Below are 23,294 nucleotides of genomic sequence, written 5' to 3'. Positions count from 1 at the left end.
GAGGGGAAAGTTATATGATGTATTAAATATTCACTCAGCTTTGTATGGAGATTAAATATATATTTATGTATTCCTCATACTGCCCTGTGCACACACACGAGATTAAGTAAATTTGAGCTTACTATCAGAACATTATGGTATCCCTGAAGTTCCTAGGAGCCACCTGTGCAAATGGCTTCTACACAGATCCCTAAGGTGGCCATGGATTTTGTGCCTCGATTGTATTTTCTTGGCACTACATAATACTATAAAAAGCCAAAGCTTTGGGGGAGCAAGAAATTCCTCTACACTCAAATGCCAACTAAGAACAAATGCTCCGGCTCCCTCCTGGGAAACATCTACCTGCGAACCTTCCACATTCAGAGCAGCTGTAGGAATAACTTAACCAAGAGAGAACCTGAGGCTGCCCCCCTGAACCCCAACAGTCACCCACAATTTGTACAGGGAACGTGGAATCTATCTAGCAGCATATTTAATTATTTCAGTAGAATTTTTTTTAGAGATGTCACTTGCCCTGAACATGAACCTGACTGCTGAATACAAAAACATTTTTGTTTTTCAAAATGTTATTAATATTGCAGTGACAATCTGGCATTGAACTGAAGATCTGAGAAGATCTGACAGACTGGTTGCTAGGGATTCATTGCCTCATATACACAAATATAGTCGTCAGGCAGCTTAACCCTAGCAACCAAATTGCTAGTTCTGCAGCAATTAAGTCATAAAGACAAGCCAATCTTTGTTCACTTTTAGCATTTTGGTCACACTGTAATTCAGGTATCACGTGCTTGGTCTAACATGCACATGTGCCCCTATCACCGATTAAAGGGTCTCATTTCAACTCTAACTTCTGACATGTCACATGAGATGTCAGAAGTGGGAATCAGAGAGTAATCTGGTGTTGAGACTGTGCCAACTGTTGGCCACTTTGACTCCTCTGGGATGGCCAAATGTGAGGCCATGAACTGTATATGGCCCATGCGAAGCCCTCTACCTATATGTCATATAGAAAAGAAATGCAGCATGCCCTATCTATTGTGAAGTTCTTGTAGAAATTTAGTAGATATTAGCCACTTCAATTCAACGGGGTAGCTCAAGATGGAGTAAGTTTGCATTTGCATGGAAATCAATTTACAATGCAGACTGTGAAGACAGTCTACAAGGTTCATACACCTTCTGTAGGCAAGTTTTTTTAAAGCTAACACCCCAGTTGATGCCCAGATACTTCATAATGCTTTAGGAGATGCTTTGAAGGTGGATCTGCCCTTTTCTAGTGACCTTGGTACAATTAAAGGTGTTGAGACCGTCACCAAAATTGAGAACAAAGGGGCTGGAGTGCTCTGATGTCTACTTCCCTAAAAGGGCCACAACTGAAAAGGAAAAAAGACCATACCCCATCTATTATAGATATCACACCGGATTTTTGAAGATTTCACCTATTAAAGAGTTTCTGTTACCAGATTAGATTTAACCCCATTAAGCTATCTGACATTAGCGATGCGCTAATGTCAGATGAACCTAACCAGCCTCTTCCTACTTTTATCTATGCACCCGTTACAATATAATATATGTTAATTAGCCCCTAGGAGCAGGGGGGGGGGGGGGGGGGGGGTTGTTCCTTTGTTCCTGCTTCTAGAGCAGGCATCCTCAAACTGCGGCCCTCCAGCTGTTGTAAAACTACAACTCCCACAATGCCCTGCTGTAGGCTGTTCGGGCATGCTGGGAGTTGTAGTTTTGCAACAGCTGGAGGGCCGCAGTTTGAGGATGCCTGTTCTAGAGGCTCCGTTCTCCCAACTTTGTCGCCTCCCTCCAAGTCCTGATTGATTGACAGGGCCAGGCAGCGCTCGCATCTGTCTGCCAGCCCTGTGCTCTGGTGAAATCTTGCGCCATTTAGCATTCGACGCAGGCGCGGTGAGGGAAAGACGATCGCAGGCGCGGTGAGGGAAAGACGATCGCAGGCTCCCAGCTACCTCACCGTGCCTGCACCGAATGCTGAACGGCGCGAGGTTTCACCGGAGCACAGGGCTGGCAGACAGATGCGAGCACTGCCGGGCCCTGTCAACCAGGACTTGGAGGGAGGCGACAAAGGTGGGAGAACAGAGCCTCTAGGAGCAGGAACAACGCCGCCCCCCCCCCCAGGGGCTAATTAACATATTATAAAAGTTTGATTTCTGGCGTAACGGGGGCACGGATAAAAGTAGGAATAGGCTAGTTAGGTTTCGCTGACATTAGCACATCACTAATGTCAGCTAGCTTAATAGGGTTAAATCTGGTGACAGAAACCCTTTAAATTAAAATAAATCTACGTGTGACTTGATTTCCAATGTGGAATAGGTGGATAAGTAGGGTTATAATTTTATACAGATGTCTGGAAAATGTGAACACAGCCTGAAAGGCCCAAACCCCTTCTCTGACAAGCTGCCAGCTGGTTGATTCCCAAAATGTATATGTAAATGGGGAGAGACCAGTCAATCAAGCCAAGCAGGGCGGGGAGAAACCACACAACAAACTTCTCCCTGTCCCGGACTCATTTTTTTAAAATTGTAGGAAGAGATTTATGAAGCTGTCTTTGTTACCTGTAGCATTTTTCAAGAGTACCAAGAGAAATGAAAGCTGCGCTGTGATTGGTTTCTTTGGGAAACGAAGACAGTTTTTCGTAAATCACAATTTTTTCTCGCCATAGTGTTCCAAAGTAAAAAAAAAAATCTCTGTAATGAGGGAACCGGTGTTATGGCAGCATGAATCAGATGACTGGTTCCCTTTAAGGTGGATTCTCCCATTACAGCATTCTGCTAACAGAACAATTTGTTTTGCCGATATAAGCTGACCATACACATTAAGCGTTCTTCACAGCTCCGTCAAGCAGATACGGCGGGCTGTTCTGGCAGAGAACATCCTGCTGAATCAGGCATTGACAGATTCTCTAGTTCACCACCAAATCCCTATTGACTGTAATGAGGTCCGGCGGTGATCTGGCCACTTTCTGGCATAAATGCCGGGTTTCGGCCAAAAAAAAACTGTTGCATGCAATGGTTTTGGGTCCAACCGACAGCCAGCATTGGTGCCGGATATGGCAGCCTGATCTGCTTGATGGAGATGTTTATAAGGTCCTTACAGGTGTGTTGACAGAAGCTGCCCAACATTTAATGTGTATGGGGCCTCCCGGCTCTCCCTTGAATGCAAACTTTTGGGTAGATCAGGATCGGGCATGTTATCATGGATATCAAGTGGCCTATCGTATTGCTCACAGGGCTGCCAGAGGAGTATGGCAGCAGTTTATTCCCTTCTTCCTAGTGAGAACAAATGCATGCTGAGTCAAGCATGCATGTGTATGGTGGGATCAGGCGGCACAGCTCTCAGATGAACGTGTTGCCATCTTAAAGGGGTTTTCCGAGACTTTTTTACTGATGGGATAGGCCATCAGAATCTGATCGTGGGGGTCTGACACCCAGGAACCCCCGCCGATAAGCTGTTTGATAATAATCAATGAGTAGAACATACACCGGAATAATGCATAGAAATGATCAGTTTAAAAGGAATTAAAATATAAATAACGGGACGGACATCAGATTTGCCGTGACAAGTGGAAAGGGTTAATGGTCCGTGCAATCCTTCCCCTGCTGGGAAGCCACACTGTAAACAGAGCGCTGCCGTTTCTAGTACCGGCCATTAACAGTGACAAGAGAATGAGATATTTTAAAAATAAAATAGGACAGCAATAAAGGGAAACCATAGGAACAGCAATGTGCTCTCGCCAATTACTTTGCTGCTGGGTATTTTCCTGTTACCCGCTGAGCAGGGTTTCTTTTATTTGTTGGGAAATTCAAACAGAACAGGTAAAAAATGTCACCGCCAGGTATGTCTCTGCGTGATCTCACTATACACCTGGGACTCCGAGAGCAAAATCCGTGTGTCATTATTCTTCCCCGCTCCAGCACTGGCGCCAAAGCCAAGAGAGATCAGAAGCAATGTCTAAGGCAGGAAATGAGGCCACACAGAGCACTAGTCTAAAGGGAGGCTGCAACTCATTGTGTGGAGGGTTTTACAAGTCACAACGGTATCTGTCACCTAACTAGAGTGATAAAGTTATTAAAAATGGTGTACCCCACATGGTGCCCCCTACTGTAGGTGTACACCAATTACAAAGCATTTAGAATATTTCAAGTGGAAGTATTTTAACTACTTCATCACTGGGTGATTTTCCGTTTTTATTTTACTCCCTGCCTTTCCTGAGCCATAACTTATTACTTTTTTTTTTTAAATATTTAAATATTTTTTATATTTTAATAGTACATTTTCAGATGTGTGATGCCTATGATGTTTTTTTTATTGTTTACTTTCATTTTGGTGAAAGGGGGTGATTTTATTTTTTTATATATTTTTTACATTTTTTTTAACTTATTTTTGTAATTTTTTGGGGGGATCCCAGGACGACCCCCAACATGCAATTAGTAGATTGCGATTTCTAGTCAGAAATATAATTTCATCCATTACTGAATCCAAAATTCTGTATATTCTAATGTAGTGCTGCCACCTGCAGGTCTGCAATGGAATATACGAGTAATAGGCCTAGAGGCCTTGTACAGGATTACTACTAAGGAACGACTTGCCCAATTTGAGCGAGGGGAAGACATTCCTGCCTGGGAAGCACTTGCTTCTGGGTTTATTTACCTTTCAGATGTCATAGTCACATTTGACCACGGCATCTGAGGGGCTAAGTATCTGCAATCGGTGTCGCTGATCACAGACATTATCCCTGGGTGTCTGCTGTGTGACACAGTGGGCATCCAGTGGCTATGGAGCCTGTGCGGAGGTGGAGTGGCCGCCATCCTTAAAGATCCTACTGCCAACCTTTATATAGTCATACAGTAGTAGGGAAGTAGTTAATATTATATTAAGGCACTCCATTGGTGTTAATCTGTGTAAATCTTGGTGGTGTAAGAAGGTACAAGAAATCATCATGGATGATAGGTACGTGTCACCGAGGTTCCTGGCCTCGGTGGAGTAAGAGCCGGTTTTTATGTGTCAGCAGCAGTTGCTGTTTGACACCTTAATACTTAGTATGGCTGTATAGCTGATCTGGGACGGCTCTTACTGGGAGTAGTCAAAGTGCTGGGTGGGTGACTACACCCCATGTTCCAGGCCGGGTTTTTCCAGGCCTAAAAACCAGCCAGCACTGCCAGATGAGGAGGATTACCTCAGTCTGACAGTGGAGCTCAGGAGGTGTGTGTGCTGGGATCTGAGGCTTGTGCCATGCTGGAGAGCTAAGAGCCGTCTGTAAGGGAAACAGGGCCCCCTAAAAGCCTGCTATGGGCTGCTGGAGGCAGAACTGACAACAAGGTGATTTTTGCTATGTGGACTTTCCATTGTGTATGAACTAACACCAAGACTGCAAAGTGACATTTTGTTTTTGCTTTATGTGTAAAAAAACACGGAAGTTTGATTTAAGAACTGGTGATTTGCCTCTGTACTGCATCTGCACACCCTGTCTACCAGAGCGAATCCCCACAGTGGCCATAGATGTTTCTAGGGCAGCTGGACACAGTTGCTTTCAATTGTCTTCTTTCTGCCTTCTCAGGACATAATGTGAATGCTCGTTGATTGGAAGTTTACACTTAAAGGGGTTATCCAACCCCTATAATGACCCCCCAATGCCCGGGCCCCTCGTATACATTATACTTACCTGCTCCCTGGCACCTGCGTCGCTCCGGATCCCTGCATGGCCGTCGCTGCACCTCCCCGTCGTGTGGATCAAAACATCTGAAGATCAGGAGAGCAGCCAATAGCAGGCCCCATGGGGACGAGTCTCCCTAGCATAGCCGGTGACGCTAGGGGAGCTTGTCCCCGTCGCGGTCTGCTACTGGCTGCTCTCCTCGTCGCCGGATGTTTTGATCTGCACAACGAGGAGATGCAGCGACGGCCGTGCAGGGATTCGCAGCAATGCCGGAGCAAGGGAGAGGGTAAGTATAATGTATACGAGGGGCCCTGGAATTGTGTGGGTCATTATAAGGGTTGGATAACCCCTTTAACAGGGTTGTCCAGCCTTTACTAAGTAATGGTCTATACCTGTGATGGGTAACCTCCGGCACTCCAGCTGTGGTAAAACTACAACTCCCAAGATGCAGACTTGCTTGGATGTTCTCTGAACTCCACAGAAATGAATGGAGCATGCTGGGAGTCGTAGTTTCAGCACAGCTGGAGTGCCGGAGATTACCCATCACGGCCTATACTGACACCCCGCACCCTTGCTGATCAGCTGTTTGGGTGTAGCTCCGTCAACAGAAGTCGTTGAAGACACTACATAGCTCCATCAACCTTCAGTATGGTAAAGTTAGGTGGCATTCGCTGGCTGGGGCACTGTTAAAGCAGACTTGTCATTAAAATATGTTGCCTAAAATAAAAGTGAAAAAATAGCTGTTTTCATAACTTCCACAACAGTCCCAGCAGTTGGCATCCCACCCAATTTAACATTCATCATCTAATCAGGTGATAAATGATTTGAAATGGGACACCCCTTTAAACTATTTGGCATAATAGCCCTGTGGACATGACATTATAATATGCTGCCCTTAAAGGGGTTTTCCACAGGAAAGGTGATAAATGTGTGATCACTATGGGTGTGATCACTGGGGCAGTGCGCATGTGCGACTACCACTTCATTCACTGTTTATGGCATTGCTGAGAACGGCACCCCACTGTTGATGGCAGTCCCACAGAAGTAAATGGAGAGGTGGCAACCTTACACCGCTCCAGTCAAACATGCAACTTGGGGTGAGGGTCCTAGCGGTCAGACCCTTGGTGATCATACATCTGGATAGGTGATAAATGGTGTTCATGGGAAAATAACTAACTAGAGAAGAATATTTTCATGATAGACCCACTTTAGGCTAGTGTCATATTAGCAATAGGGATCCGGCAGGCCGTTCTAGCAGGAAACACCCTTCTGGATCTCAAATATGCAGAGAATTGGCCAGAAGGATACCGCCGGATTCCAAGTGTGAAGCTAGCCTTAAAGGGAGTCCATCACCAGCAAATTATTCCAGTGGGTGCTGTTGCACTGTGGGTGGCCGGGACTGCCGCTGTGCAGAAAAACACTACAATATTGACTGTGTTCATGCAATTCCTTGATTGGGGGTGCATGATAAAGGGGTTCAGAGAAGCAAGAATTTCTGCGTCATGCCCCTCCCAGCAATGATACCAGTTTTGCCTAGAGTGTCTCTAAAAAAAAGTGCAACTCGTGAGTGACAGCCATTTTACAAGCAAAGGAACATGAAGTGTTTTCAGGAATACTGGAGAAGCAACCCATTTAGATATCCACATCTTCCACATGACTCTCAGATCATCCTTCAAGTGATATGCCGTTTGATGCATGCAGAACATTACCAGGCCATATTGCTTTGGGCGTCGCTGTCAAGGTGACACATTAGCTCCAAGGTTTGGGTGCTGTTTGATGAATCATCGGGGACTTCGTGACTACCCGCCTGCAATTCCTTTGGTATCCTCCACACTGCTCCACAAGATGTGACTTTGCTGTCTGAAGCTGAGAAAAAGAGAGAGAAAAAAACCAGATCAGTAGATGTAGCGCACACTTGGAAGGACGGCGCTCGCACAAAGCACGGATCCATGCACAGCTGTTGCTTGAAATATTTAAGGCCTTATATTTTAATAAGCAGCAGAATGCAGAGAGGAGATAGAGGGGAAAAGCCTGGAGAAGCCAATCAGTTCTGTGCAGAACTCGTAATTTGCATATGTTTAACCCAGTTTCTCCATGTTCTGAAACCAGTGCTCGTGTCTTGATGAAATTTTAATTCTTCTGGGGGGGAGAACAGGAACAGAATTCCCAACCAGCGTCCTTATTTTTGTGATGCAAATGAAGACGGATGCTAAATTGCCTCTTGTCAAGCAAATGGTTTGTATATGAGAGTTATAACTCAATCACTACCTGTGTAGTAAAAGAAATAAAAATAAAAAAATGTATTCACACATTAGTATATATTCAGCAGAACAGCTTGCCATGCATGCTCCCTCCCAAGAACGAGATGAACGAGCTCTCCCCGATCCCCTTCACGCATGTGTTGTGATAGAGGAGAGGAGAGTAAGCCACCACCAGAGTCGTCCTGAGAGATTAAAGTCCAACTGTCCCACCCTTATGTCCCATTACATCTGCCACTACAGAGAGTCGAAAGGTCCCAATATACATTAGATGGTCAACAGGGGTTGCAGAGATTTATCTAATGTGTAGGAACAGATTAACGGTGACAGATACATTTTTTCAAACTGGTTTACAGCCATTCTATCCTTGTTGTAATAGCAGAGACAGAAAAATGGATTCCACGTTGGGCTAAATTAAAAGCGCCCAGAAAAAGTAGTGATTAAAAGAACCTTCTTTTATTTGTGCCCAAAAATGTATTTTGGCCCTGTACCGCTACCTTCCTTAGTTAACCCCTTAAAAGAGGACCTGTCACCACAAAATGCAGAGCAATCTGCAGATAGCGTGTTATAGAGCAGGAAGAACCGAGCAGATTGATATATAGTTTCACGGATAAAGACCCAACAAAACGTATACATTTAAACCTCTGCTGTTTCAGAACTTCCGACGCCCCCATGTACAGCTATCATTGACTGAGTTCTATCTCTGTATACACTCTTACACAGAGAATACTATCAATCACTGATAACACCTCCCCATGTACAGCTATCAGTGACTGACAGCGATCTCTGTATACACACTTACACAGGGAATACTATCAATCACTGATAACACCTCCCCCCTTCACTACCATCAGTGACTGACAGCTATCTCTGTATACACACTTACACAGGGAATGAGAACACCTCCTCCTTGTATAGTTATCAGTGACTGACAGCTAGGGCTGCAGTAAACGATTATTTTAGCAATCGAGTATTCTACTGATTATTTTTTATGATTAATCGAGTAATCTAATAAGAAAAAATGAATTAATAGACTGGTTTTCTTAATAAAAACTCATCAGACCCCCTGCTATCAGCCCCCAACACCCTTCGTTCCCCCCTGTGCGATCAGCCCTAGTACATCAGTTCCCCACAGTGCCATTGGACTGTGAAAATTAAGAATTACATTTGCTTTATTCAAACTTTTTTCATCTTCCTTCAAAAGGTGTAAAAAGGAGAAAATGCACCACACAATTTGTTACACAATAAGTACAAAAATGCTGTTTGGGGAAATGGCAGGACTCAAAACAGAAGGGGCACTTGACTCCTGAAGCCCAGATTTTGCTGGAATGGGACTTTGGGCACCATGTCACAATTATAGACCCGTTGAGGTACCAGTAGAGCGAAAACCTCCATAAAATGACCCCTTTTTTGGTAAATATACACCCAAGGAATTCAGCTGGGGGTGTACTGATGATTCTGACCCCCCAGTACTTTTATAAACATTATTAAAATTGGACCGTTAAAATGAAGATTTCATTTTTTTGCAATAGTACATCGCTCAAGCCCCAGATTTTTTTCACTAAGGGTTAAAAGGAGAAAAAATACCCGACAAACTGTGATGCAATATCTGCCAAGTATGGCAATATCCCATAAATAGTCATATTCTGCTTGGGACACAGCAGGGCTCAGAAATGAAGGAGTGCCATCTGGATTTTACTAGATTTTCTTTTGTGAGGGTTTATTTTTTTTCCGTAGGATGCAAGGGCAGTAGTTTTTATTATTAGTGTTTTATTTTGTGTTATTTATTTGTATTTTTTATGGGGTTCACCATGTGGTATATATAAGTGGCATGATAACTTTGACAAGACCATACCCAATTGAAAACTTTAACAAGAACATACCCAATTTATATTGCTTTTTTATGTTTTACTACTTTTAGATCATAAAATAACTTTCTATTTATTTATCTTTTAATTAAAAATCTTGCCAGAGGACATTTAAGGACAGCTCTGCGAGGGGTCCCATTTCTCTCTCTCCCCTACTCCACATTGTATAGCTTACTCATGCAAACCGCTATCCAGGAGGACTATCAGCAGCAGTCTCAAAGACTATATATGATCCTGCACATGAAGTGCTACTCTTTTTGTTCCATCCTTTCCTATACTGGAAATCCGTTGTTAGCCCAGCGGCCTGTGTCGGCGCTGCTGCCCCTATCAGCAGGCATGGGAGCCGGTCTCCCTCTTTTCCTTCCTGCCACCCAGCTGACAAACACAGGCAGCAACTAACTTAACTGCTACATGTGATCCATGCCAGTGTTTCCTTGCTGCTGGAGACTTGCACTGCTGATGAAGCTTGCATGGGTGTGTCTCTCTTTCCTATGTGGCAACACACACACGCCCTCTGTCTCTGCAGCCAATGGCCCGATTGCAGCATGTATTTAAAGGCATTTCCTACTACTGAGCAACCTCAGTGTCTAGCCTGTCTAGTCCCTGTGCAAAGGTGTTTATCTTGTTTGCCTTCCTGTGTACCGAATCCTGCTATTGTACTCCTGGACTTTGCTTTCTGCCGCCTGCCTCTGACCTCGGATCTTGTTTGCTGACTTTGCAGCCTGTCCTGACCCGTACCTCCAGGCCTCGTACGTCCCCTTGGTGCTTACACCGAACACCCTGACCCCTGGTCAGCTGCTACTGACTTGGGGACTACTCTGGAGTGGCACCGGGCAGCTACCCTACGCCCCAAGCCTATCCCCTCCATCAGGGGCTCTAGTGAATACCAGGTAGCTGCTTAGTTACGCCCCTCCGGAGTATACCCAGCCAGTGGATCCACCCCCGCTTGCATAACATCCGCACTCCCTCCAATGACCCCCTAGTAGTAGTAGCACCTTTGTAAAATGTATTTTAACTTATCTTCTTACAACCTGTTTGTCTTTGTATTCTGCAGAGTGTTTCAGATCAGGTCTTCCAGCCTAGGTGACCTCAATTTGATTACATGTGGACATATGCACTGCAAGGATCAATGGAAGTTCTGTCTGCTATACAATACACTGCCTCTCTATGTTACACAAGCTTGTTGCAGTTCCCTCCTAGTTAGGCTACATGCACATGACCGTATGTGTTTTGCGGTTCGCAAATAAAACGTATGACGTTCCGTATGGCATCCGTTTTTTTTTGCGGATCCATTGTAATAATGCCTATCCTTGTCTGCAAACTAGAAAAAAATAGGATGCACTATTTTTTTTGAGGAGCAACGGAACGGACATATTGATGCGGACAGCACACGGTGTGCTGTCCGTGTTTTTGCAGACCCATTGAAATGAATGGGTCCGCATTTTATCCGCAAAAAAAAAAAAAAGGATCGGACACGGAAACAAAATACGGTCGTGTGCATGAGGCCTTCGGAATCAAAGAAATATGAGAAGACAACACAAGTTACTGATTTAGGATCAAATATACCAAGTAATTCTCTCTTCACACAGCAGGGGAGAGTCACTAAGCAAAATGTGCCAGAAGTTCTATCTCAAATGCAGCCAAAAAACTGGTGTTCAAACCATGTGCCAGACTCATTACGGGCTCAGACAATTTTTACGCCTCACTAGACTAGACTAGAGTTTTGAAAAGCGACTAGAAAGGAGAGCATTGGAGAAGAGTCTTAAAATGCACCACATTTATTAATGGAATTATTTTAGTGCAAAATCTCAGTGTAAGGCTTAGTTCACACGAACGTGTGTGATCTGTGGCCATATTGCGGCCCGCAAATCGCGGGCCGCAATACACGGCCACATTTCCGTGTGCATTCCGCATCATGGATGCGGACCCATTCACTTCAATGGGTCCGCAAATCCGGAATCGCGGAACGGCCCATTAAAGTGAATGGGTCCGCGATCCGATGCGGCTGACCTACGGCCGGCGATCGTGCATTGCGGCCGCAGCACAAGCACGGGTCACACACGTTCGTGTGAACTCGGCCTAAGGCACGGAAGCCCAAAGGTAGGATAAAGAAAAGTATCCAAATTTATCACAGAGCATGCACCATGGTGATACATTTGGTGGAGTTTCTGCCCGTCTAGTTTTATAATGGTAGGACAGTATAAATGTCTTTCATTCCCACAGAGGTATACTGTGATGCTGGTGTTCTGAAGTATTCTGTGATGCTTTCAGTCCTTGCCTTCCCTGGTTGCCAGAACACATACCCCATTTCCCGCTCCACTGTTTCGGCACGCTATGCCCATCTGTGTCTCCCTGTTCCTTCCCGTAGGGCACGGTTGCAGGAGTACCGTTAGGCTACATGCACACGACCGCATAAGATTTGCAAATTGCGGATCCGCCAAAAAAACGGATAAAATCCGTATGCCATCTGTTTTTTTTGCGGATCTATTGTAACAATGCCTAAAACGGACAAGAATAGGGCATGTTCTATTTTTTTTGCGGGGCTACGGAATGGACATACTGAGGCAGACAGCACACGTTGTGCTGTCCGCATTTTTTGCAGACCCATTGAAATAAATAAGTCTGCATCCTATCCGCAAAAAAATCACGGAACGGACAGATCTGATTCTCAGCTGAATGACTTGACCGCTCCTTGACTCTCTTGTTGACCCCATGCTGCCTGGCCCGACTACCAGAGAGAAAACCTGACTGAACAAACTCTGCTTGTTCTGACCTTGGCTTATCCTTTGACTATGATATTGTCTGTCCCCTGTGTGCTACACACCAGTGTGTCTTGACCCACCTCAGTCAGTTATCGTTGAACCTGGACTAGTTCAAGAGATAGCAGCATGGTGCAGCGGAGTCCAGATCCCTGTATAGAGGTGAAAGAAGTAGCACTAAGCCAAATCTGTTGGCATACACAGGTTCCAATGGTTGATATCTAAACATAATCAAATTACAAGGTGTAAATAGTCCCATGAGAAACAAATATGGCACTCGGGGATAAAAAGCGCTTGAAGAGAGGGATCGGTGTTCTTTTATGCTGACACTCAGGAAAGCTGGATATTTGCTGTCGAGATTGGTAATCTGGTGCAACTCTGCAAATCTGGACTGTCACTGCACCGAAGATTAGAGTGACCAGACCATCTCACAAACAGCGCATCTTAAAAACAGCGCAGCTGACATCTGACCACCGAGGATCCCGAAAAAACTTTAACATCTACCGCAACAAGCTAAACCGCATCTACTACTGCCTACATTATCTTCACTGCACGTGGGACGCCACGAGTGAGGTTAAGAAGCCTGATATCAACTGAAACAGTGAGTACACCATTTCGGGCCATCTTGTAAACAGGCAGTAAAAAAGCTAGTGAAAAAAGTTAGCGGTACCGCTACTACTACTCGAGGAATTAATCCTCTTAACGATCCGACCTGACTGATTCCGGTCAAAAAAAGCGAGTTTACAAAAACTCTCAAGAAAGACTCCTTTCTGTTACAACGTTTCATTCATTCATCATTGGATATATTTAAGGATTTTATATATTTTTAATTCTTTCAAGTTTTTAGGTTTTCTGTGTATTCTAATGTGTCTTAATTATTATATGTTAATTATCATATGTACTACATTTAATAAATAACGTGCAAATTAACCCTCCGTGTGGCATTAAGTGTCTGGTGTGCCCTACTATTGTTACCTGCTTTTTTATAATATACATCGAATAACTATAATATACATATATAAACATCCATATTGGGTATAAGCCTAGAATGTTTTATACATTTACTGACGTCTAGAAGCATTTTTATATACAGAAGGAAAAGACCAATATGGAGCAGAACAGGCCATGTTCTATAATTTGAGGCCTACAAAACAGCCAAACGGATGCACAAAAATATGGATGTGTGCATGGCCCGATGGAAATGAATGGGTCAGTGAGCGCTGTGCAAAAATAGGTTGAAAAATATGATCATGTGCATTTAGCCTAATGCAGAGATTCCTCAGTGCTGAACAATTCCTTTTCAAATAGTAGTTGACACAATATTCCTTTAACTCAAAAAGTACCATATTTTTTGTTGTATAGGACACACTTTTTCCCCCCAAAAGAGGGGTAAAATGGCAGTGTGTCTTATAAAGCAAACACTAATGAGCAGTTCCATAATGGAAGTCTTAGTACAGTACGACAGATGAACGGTAAGTGTAGCACTGGTATTAGTCACCTCTCTGGTCTTTTCCAGGTGCCAAGCACCCAGTGCTGTGTCCGGATGGTGTACAGTGCCAGGATGTAGTGTGTAAGCGTGCACTATGACCCGACACTTTGTCAGATCATAGTACAGTGTAGCAGGAAGAGTCCTGCTGGATGTTCCAAGTGGCTGTGCTGTCTAAAGCAGGAGAGGTTGATTCTTTTGCCTGATCTGAGGTCTGATGAAGATTAGTGGTCTGATCTGAGGTTTGATGAAGAATATTGGTCTGATCTGAGATCTGATAAAGATTAGTGGTTTGATCTGAGGTCTAATGAAGACTGGTGGTCTGACCTGAGATCTGATGAAGATTAGGGGTCTAATCTGAGATCTGATAAAGATTACGGGTTCTGAACTGAGGTCTGATGAAGATCGGGGTCTGAACCTAGGTCTGATCTGAGGTCTGATGAAGATGGGGGTCTGATCTGAGGTTTGATGAAGATTAGTGGTTTGATCTGAGGTCTGATGAAGATTGGGGGTCTGACCTGAGATCTGATGAAGATTAGGGGTCTGAACCGAGGTCTGATCTGAGGTCTGATGAAGATTGGGGTCTGAACTGAGGTCCTATCTGAGGCTTGATGAAGATTAGGCGCCTGATCTGAGATCTGATGAAGATCAGGGATCTGATCTGAGTTCTGATCTGAAGTCTGATGAAAATTATATTTTTCTTATTTTCCTCCCCACAACAGAAAAATACAGTAATTACATTCCCCAGGCCCAAACCCTGAAAAACTTTTTGAAAAAGAGAATGCATGCAAGCCTAATACGCTGTCAGCAGGCTATCACGGGAGCAAACAAGCAGATATGTATTAACTAGAGAAACTATGCAGACCTTTACCTCCAATAAAAAATCTCTATGTCACGCTCTAGTGTGGGAGGGAAGCCCCCACACCGAACATAGGAGGGAAAGGGAAAAGGGAAAAGGAACTAAGGCCTGAAAACTAGGGAAGGAAGATGGAGACCTCCTAATGAAAACCCTAATCAAAGTCCTGACTGACTACCAACTGAACAGACCCCAGAGGTAGGTGTGTTCATACACCGGAGTACCTAAAGTCCTGTCTAACCCTAAAGGACCCTTGTACTAATGACAGGAATGAGACATCCTGTTCATCCAAAAGGAAGGATGAACGGGAGTCTCCCTAAGGCCTAACACAAAACAACAAAGAAATGCAACACACAGAAAAGAAACATAGAAACATAGAATGTGCCGGCAGATAAGAACCATTTGGCCCATCTAGTCTGCCCAATGTACTGAATACTATGGATAGCCCCTGGCCCTATCTTATATGAAGGATGTTATGCCTATCCCATGCATGCTTAAACTCCTTCACTGTATTTGCAGCAACCACTTCTGCAGGAAGGCTATTCCATGCATCCACTACTCTCTCAAAAGCCTAAATACAAAAGGAAAGGTAACACTTAAAGGGTTTCTACCACCTGATTTTGACCTAATTAGCTCTCGGACACTAGCGATCTGCTAGTGTCTGATCCACCTAACAATGCTATTCTCAGACCTTTGTGTGGATCCGTTTCACTAAAAAGCAAACTTTTATTGATATGCTAATGAGCCTCCAGGTGCTATGGGGGCGTCTTTTCAGCACCTAGAGGCTCGGTCTACTCACACTGTATGCCGCCCCACTCGTCCGTCAAGCCCGCCCATCTCCTCTAGAATGCCATCCTCCATCTCATTTATCGGCCGAATTCTCGCGCCTGCGCCGTGTGCGTCTGTATTCTGCGCAGGCGCAGTGACTGTCTGAACGCTCCCTGCGATGGCATCTCCACTATGCCATCTGTTCCTCGGAGCACTCTGACATAAATCGGTGCAGGCGTAGTGGAGATGTCTGTGCAGGGAGCGGTCAGACATTCGCTGCGCCTGCGCAGAATACAGACACACAGCGCAGGCGCGAGAATTCGTCCCCTGGCTGAGATGGTGGATGGCATTCTAGAGGAGATGGGCGGGCTTGACGGACGAGCGGGGCTGCATACAGTGTGAGTAGACCGAGCCTCTAAGTGCTGAAAAGACGCCCCCATAGCACCTAGAGGCTCATTAGCATATCAATCAATGTTAGTTTTTTAGTGAAACGGATCCACACAAAGGTCTGAAAATAGCATTGTTAAGTAGATCAGACACTAGCAGATCGCTAGTGTCTGAGAGCTAATTAGGTCAAAATCAGGTGGTAGAAACCCTTTAACTTCCAAGAAGCTATGGCAGCACCAGGAACTCAGCCGAGATCCAAATACCAGCTATCCACAGGTCCAATTGAAGCTATAAACCGCACAGCATTGTGGGAGAGACAACTATAAATAGGGAAAGTTAAATGACCACAGTAGCAACACCTGAAGGTTTAGGGTATGGCCAGTACCAGAAACAACACAGACGGCTATTGATCCACAGGGTAAACTTGTCAAATCAAATAACGTGTTGCCGGTCTCAAAGATCTCCTGCCACTCACTGTCGTGGGTACGTCTGTATGTTTCGGTACGTCTGTGACACTCTAGTATGCGTTATAAGTTCTTGGCTTCTTTCGAACCTTCAAGCCTCCCCTGTAATCCCCCATTGAAAGACAACTTGCAGGGGGTCTCCGATCTAAAATAATGCAACAACGTTTCATAAATCTGGTGAGTGTCACCCGTATTGATAGACCTGCCCTATATTCAATCTGCCCCACCACACCCCCAAGTTACGAGAACTATCGGTATGTGGATTTCCGTCTTCACATTCAGCCTACGTCTAGCGATACATCCATCGTGAAACCTCCTTGTGTTAGCAGGCAGCGTCGCAAATGCCATCAATAGCCGGTGTTAAGAGCTCCAGGCACGTACGTTATAATAATGCTGAAAATTATAATTATGAAAAATGCTTATTGCTGGCTCCTACAATGAATTAGGAATAGGAAACGGAAGACTTGGACAAATATACAGTGGTAACACTGCCCCCTCCCTTTATTTCTTTCGCTCCGGCAAAAAGGATTAAAGGGTTTTGTGTTGAATATTCCACATGAAGAATATGCTGGATAACCGGCCTGGATTCTGATTATAGCTGTGCGGGGACTCGTTAGCTGGCATTACCACTCACAGCTGTTCAATCATCCGCCTTTTGTTCCTTACAGCCCCACACGCTGGGTAACCCTATGACTGCCAGACGCCACTCCGCTCCATGCATTTGTGGTCTGGAGCTGGCGGGGTGGCAGAATGCAAGAGCGAAGCAATTTTCTGTCAGTGCCGTCTAATCTTATCCACATTACAGCAGTGAGGGGTGGAGGGCAGAGCAGCACTTCAGTTTATACAAAGAGCGGGTACAACATACAGTATTTTCATATTCCTTTTATACTGCAGCGTCTAGACTGGTGCTGTTAAAAAACTGAAAAAAAACCGATAACGAGCGACAGGTAAGGATTTTCATAATGTTCCGAGACCTATTCACGAAGCAGACGTCTGCCGTTCTGCCAGATGTTGAGATGTAGATTAGTTTGGATGACGAGGATCTCTAATCTACATGTTGTAGAGTTGACGGCATTTTGAAGCAGCGGGCCCCAAAGGGTTAAGGGTACTTTCACACTAGCGTTAGAAGAATCCGGCAGGAAATCCAGAAATCGGTATGCAAAGGGATACCATTTGTTTCCGGATCCGTCTGACAAATGCATTGAAATACCGGATCCATATCTCCGGTGTCATCCGGAAAAATGGATCAGGTATTTTTTTCTCTCACATTTTTAAAGGTCTGCGCATGCGCAGACCTGGAAACCAGTTCTGACACTTGGTACCGGATCCGGCATTAATACATTTCAATGGATCCGGCATTCCGGATGTGTTCAAGAATTTTGGCCGGAGAAAATACTGCAGTATGCTGCGGTATTTTCTCCGGCCTAATACCGTAAAAGGGACAGAAAGGAAGGCATCCTGATGCATACTGAACAGAATGGGTTCCATTCAGAATGCTTTAGGACAAAACTGATGCGTTTGTTCCGGTATTGAGCCCCTATGACGGAACTCAATACCGGAAAACTTTAACGCTAGTGTGAAGGTACCCTAAGTCAATTAGTCGATTCCCCCACTTGCACCCCCTTGCTAGCTCCAGATGTTAGCTGAAAGTCTATGGTAATTATGACATACAGCACACAAAAGCTAGCAGAATTTTTATTTTATTTTTTGTCTCTATGGCAATAAAAATAAAATGTAGCATACTGAAACTATGGCTATTTTTCAGGCAGTTTTTCAACTCTCTCTACTGGAAAAAAAACAACAAAAAAATAGTCATGAAAAAAAGAGCACTAACGAAACAAAAATGAATGAGGCATGGAAAAAAAGGAAGCATTTTTTTTTTTACTTTTTTTTTTTTTTTTGTGGTCAAAAGCATGCAAGACCAAATGCATGTGTGTAGGGCCCCAACTGCGGAAATGTGGAAAGGGTCATGTATACAGGAGCATGGATCTATGCAAGTATATCAAAAGGCCTTTTTACAGGGGCCAATTCAGATTTTTTATATTTTTTTTCTATGGGGTCAACTCAGCAGGCAATTATCGGGAAAGAGCTATTCATTCCTGATAATTGCTTGCTTGTCAGAGGAGGTGAGAACTGCATTTACATGCTGTAATCGCCTCCTCTGTATCGGGTCATGTGATCATTGCTGCAATTTCTCCTCTCCATAGAGAAATATTGAGCTCCTTCCCGATAATTGCCCCAATCATCAGCCCAAGGAAAGTGGCTTTCGGGTGAAAACAACCAGGTTATATAGTAATATGGTCACATTTTAGTGTCTTTATAAGGCCTCCTTTACATAATTTTTTGGCTTGCTTTTTTCAGTGGGAAAAGATGGTGTGAAAAGTGCTACAATAAAGGCAAAAAAACAAAAAAAAACATTATAGCCACAATAACCCGACCATTAGCAATTCTATGGTGATCTACCAGTTTGATAGAACTGCAATAGATTTGGGTCCATAGTAGGAGGCATGCATTTATTAGCACCAGATGTATCACAAATGGTGCAGACAGTAGGATACATCTAGCGGAAGTTGTGAGGCATATGAGACAACTTTTATCTTCCTTAGGCCTCATGCACACAACCGTATTGTTCTTCAGTGTGCTCTCATTTTTAATAAGGATAGCATACGGACTCTTACAAGTATAAATAAGACTATTCACACATTCACGTTGTTCACAGATCCGTGTGCCCAATCAAAGAATCTCATTGCAGATCTTATTCTTGTCCGTTTTTGCGTATGAGAATAGCCCCATCTAACAATGGGGAAAAAGGGTATGGACATGGACGGTATCTGTCTTAAGCCACCTCATGGCTGACATACACAGAATATTCGCCACAGAAAAAAGGGTGTATGTCTTAGGGCTCATGCACACGAATGTGCCCGCTTGAATGGGTCCGCAATCCGCAAGATATGGAGCGGTGCGGAGGCACGGAGCGGAAGCACTAAGGAACACTTCAATGGGATTTCGGTCTGTGCCTCTGTACCGCACAAAACTAAAACATGCTCTATTTTTTGCGTATCGTAGACCCATTCAAGTGAACGGCTATTTGCGGTCCGCCTCACGGGCACGGTGCGCAACACTTTCATACAGGGGGTGAGCGTTTGTACAAATACTCATTCCCAACAGTTGGCCTGGGTAAATGGTGCTAGTGATCACTTGATGAACAAGCAAAGTTAGCGGGTGACCCAGTGGTTCTGTCAGCACCAAAAATGATTGTTCCTGTGTACCAGATTGTCCTGTGTAGAAAGTGATCTGCTGCCCAGGAAAAATGATTTTCTGTGGTGTCAAGTGATCATTGTGTCTATTGCTTGTCCCCATACAGTGGAGGTGATTGCTGCACGTAAACATTCATTCAGGGCCATATTCATGCTGCTCCCCCCCCCCCCCCCACACACACACTAATGTTCATAGAATCTAAATGCTGATAGCTAAACATTCCCTAGGCAGTCAGCTACCCATCAAAAATCCCCCATATGCATGCACACCTAACAAAAAATAAAAAGGGGGTCCAGTCAGCATATCCCAATGTGCAGGTGCACATCACCATGGCTGAAAACACAGACCAAAAAAAAAAACAATGCAACAGCACTCCTCAAAACACAAATAAAGTACAATAATGCCATAGTTATGAGAAATATTTTGGTGCTAATGATACGCTTATTTTATAAATATGAGATTATTGGCAAATACATTGTGTACAAAATTATTTGTGCCTGTCCGCCGTCGTCAAGGCGATCTCTATAAGACGGGAACTTAACACTAAATACTACCTGTTGGGTGCCATACTGGCCACCATAAAATTCAGGGAATGCAGGTCCCACATGCATGCTGGTCCACTCTGCCTTTCACTGCTTTTGGTGCCATAATGGCCTTAATTAAATCCAGGTAATGCACGCATCAGCATGCATGCCAAGCCCACTCTATACCTTACCTCCCCTGGAACCAGAGGGCTTCCTATGAATGCAGAGTGGACCCAGTACACATGTGGAAATTGCATTCCCTGTATTTTGTGGCGGTCAGTATGGCACTCAACTGGTAGTATTTAGTGTTAGGTTCCTGTCCTAAAGAGATCGCCTTGACGCCAGCAGACAGGCACAAATAATTTTGTACAAAATAAAAATAAAAATAAAACGCATGCATTCCACATTTTATGGAACGTCCAGCCCATAATTGAACAGTCCTATCCTATTTTTTGGGAGGGCAAGGCGAATAAAAAAAAATTAACATCCTGATACAGAATCAATACTGGCATAAAAGTATCGATTGGGTATCGAAAGTTCGATACCCGAAACAACCCTAATTAGCACCAAGAGTTTTCATATAACTATGGCATAATTGTATATTATTTGTGCTTGCAGAGTTGCATAGTTTTTTTGTCTTTGATTAATTGAAAGCCATGCTGTAAAAAAATAAAATAAAAATAATAATAATAATAATAATAATAAAATCTACAAAACACCATGAGGAAGATTATACTTAGGCTACAGGCACATGACCGTATGTGTTTTGCGGTCCGCCAAAAAAAAAAAAAAAAAACAGATGACATCCGTTTGTCATTTTTTTTTTTTTTTTTTGGTGGTTCCATTGTAACAATGCCTAAAACGGGCAAGAATAGGACATGTTCAATTTTTTTTTGCAAGGCTACGGAACAGACATACGGATGCGGACAGCACACTGTGTGCTGTCTGCATTTTTTGCGGACCCATTAAAATAAATGTGTCCGCATCCTATCCGCAAAAAACGGACACGGAAACAAAATACGTTCGTGCTGTCCGCATCAGTATGTCCGTTCCATAGCCCTGCAAAGAAAATAGAGCATGTCCTATTCTTGTCCATTTTAGGCATTGTTACAATGGATCTGTAAAAAAAAAAAAAATGGCATACGGATGCTATACTTTTTTTTTGCGGACCGCAAAACACATACGGTCGTGTTCATGTAGCCTTAGGCTGTAATTTTCTACGCCACTGTTACTAAGAAGCCCACTAGAGTTGGCCATACACATCTTAATAAATTAGGTGCCTTTTTTGGCAGTCCATGCAACTATCTGCTCACTGATGACATGTCAGTGGCACAGCAGCTCCTGCTTCCACCCTGGCGATGCAGTTGTCTGTCACGGAGTGTGACTGAGCTGATTGGTGGAGCAGCAATTTCCACTCACTATAGCTCCATCAATCAGCTTAATATTTAGCACTAGAGTGCAGAGGAGAATTACTCTTCTCTCTCCTCCTCCTCTGACTTGTTGACACTGAAAACTGAAATGGCGCCAACTTCCTGTGCTTAATTCTCAAACCCCCCCCCCCCCCCCCCCCACACACTATCCTAATGCTAAAAACACATTTAGATGTAAATTACATAGAGTGCTACAAAAAATACAGGAAAATTTTGCACTAAATAGCATCCAGTGGTCTCCTTCTCTCATGTAGACATTCTTTTTCCTCATGTTCTCCATCTGGCCCAGACCACCATGACGACTTCCGTCAGCTGCATCTTATCTCTGCAGGGTTTGCCATACAGACATCTTAGATTCCTAACATTTCATCATTCTCCTCCTCCTCCTGGTGCCCCAATAGTGTTATTCTGCTGCTACCTCCAATACTGTGCCCCCTGTGCTCCCCAATTCCCATAAACACTACACTGCGGAAATAATAGTGCCATACATATTGTCCCCCATAGTAATTGTGCTCCTAGACTACTCTTAATAGTAATGGCACTCCCAAAGTCGCACCAATAGTAATTCCCTCCCAGAGTCCCATCACTAGTAATAGTGCCCACAATAGCGATAATGCTCCACAAGTGTAATCCATTAGTAGAAGTGTCCTCAATATTATGCCCAATAATCATAATAACCCCACAGAATCCCCAGTAGCAATAATGCCCCACAGAGCCCCAAGTAGAAATAAGCCCCCATAGAGCCCCCTGAGGTAATAAGGCTCCCTCTCCCCTTTGGACCCCCACTAGATATAAGGCCCATCTATAAGGCACTTCTATAGAGCCTCCAGTGGTAGTAAAGCCCTCCATGGTATCCCCAATAGTTGTAAAATTCCCCCTACAGTGCCCTCAGCATTTATAATGCTCCCTATAGTAGCATGGCATTTTACCACTGCCCTCACCACTTTTTGAAGAGGGTGCATGTTGTGGGCGGGCCCATGAGCCCCAGCAGATTTATCATCATTTACGTCATCATTACGACGACTGAAATCATTATAGGCGCATGAACTGCTGGAGGAAGCGCTTCATTTATGACAAGGTCCTCACTTCGGCATAAATCATGCATCATCAATCGACACAGGGGATATCAAATCCGGTATAGAAAACGTCGGTCTTGAGAAATCTCCCTCAGTACTTGCTCCTGTGTAATTATATCCGATTTTCCGATCCTCTCTAGACTTGGACATGTGTATATCGTGGGCCCTATGCTGCAAGGAGGGCTGGAAAAAGAACCTATTTTTTGGTCTGGTTCTTTCCTGATAATTGCCTGACACATTGGTGCATATAAAATGACCTTTAGCGTAAACGTGTTTTTTCCAAGCAGATTTTCGTGCACAAAAAAACGCAGTGTAGTACAGAATCAGCAAAGTAAAGGAGATTTGAGTAATCACATTTACACTTTGCTTTTCGCTTCCATGCAGAAATTCACCTGCCGTGTGGATTTTGAAATCCACAGCACGTCAATTGTTTCTGCAATTCGGTACAGACTTCAATGGGTTTTTTGAAATGAACAGAAAATCTGC

General features: G+C 44.0%; 1 protein-coding gene across 2 annotated transcripts in view; it reads right to left on the bottom strand.

Annotated features, from left to right (window-relative positions):
* The window catches only part of EIPR1 (EARP complex and GARP complex interacting protein 1), a 198,261-nt gene that overhangs the window by 72,271 nt on the left and 102,696 nt on the right, over positions 1 to 23,294 (bottom strand). For both annotated transcript variants that reach the window (XM_044292544.1, XM_044292545.1), the window contains exon 4: positions 7,384 to 7,540. In XM_044292544.1, the coding sequence (XP_044148479.1) occupies positions 7,384 to 7,540 (157 nt within the window). The remainder of the gene's footprint in view (positions 1 to 7,383; positions 7,541 to 23,294) is intronic.

This window comes from Bufo gargarizans, chromosome 4 (genome assembly GCF_014858855.1).
Source record: "Bufo gargarizans isolate SCDJY-AF-19 chromosome 4, ASM1485885v1, whole genome shotgun sequence".
Taxonomy (NCBI): domain Eukaryota; kingdom Metazoa; phylum Chordata; class Amphibia; order Anura; family Bufonidae; genus Bufo; species Bufo gargarizans.
The sequence above is the reverse complement of the archived record's forward strand: the minus strand, read 5'-3'. Positions and strand labels throughout refer to the sequence as shown.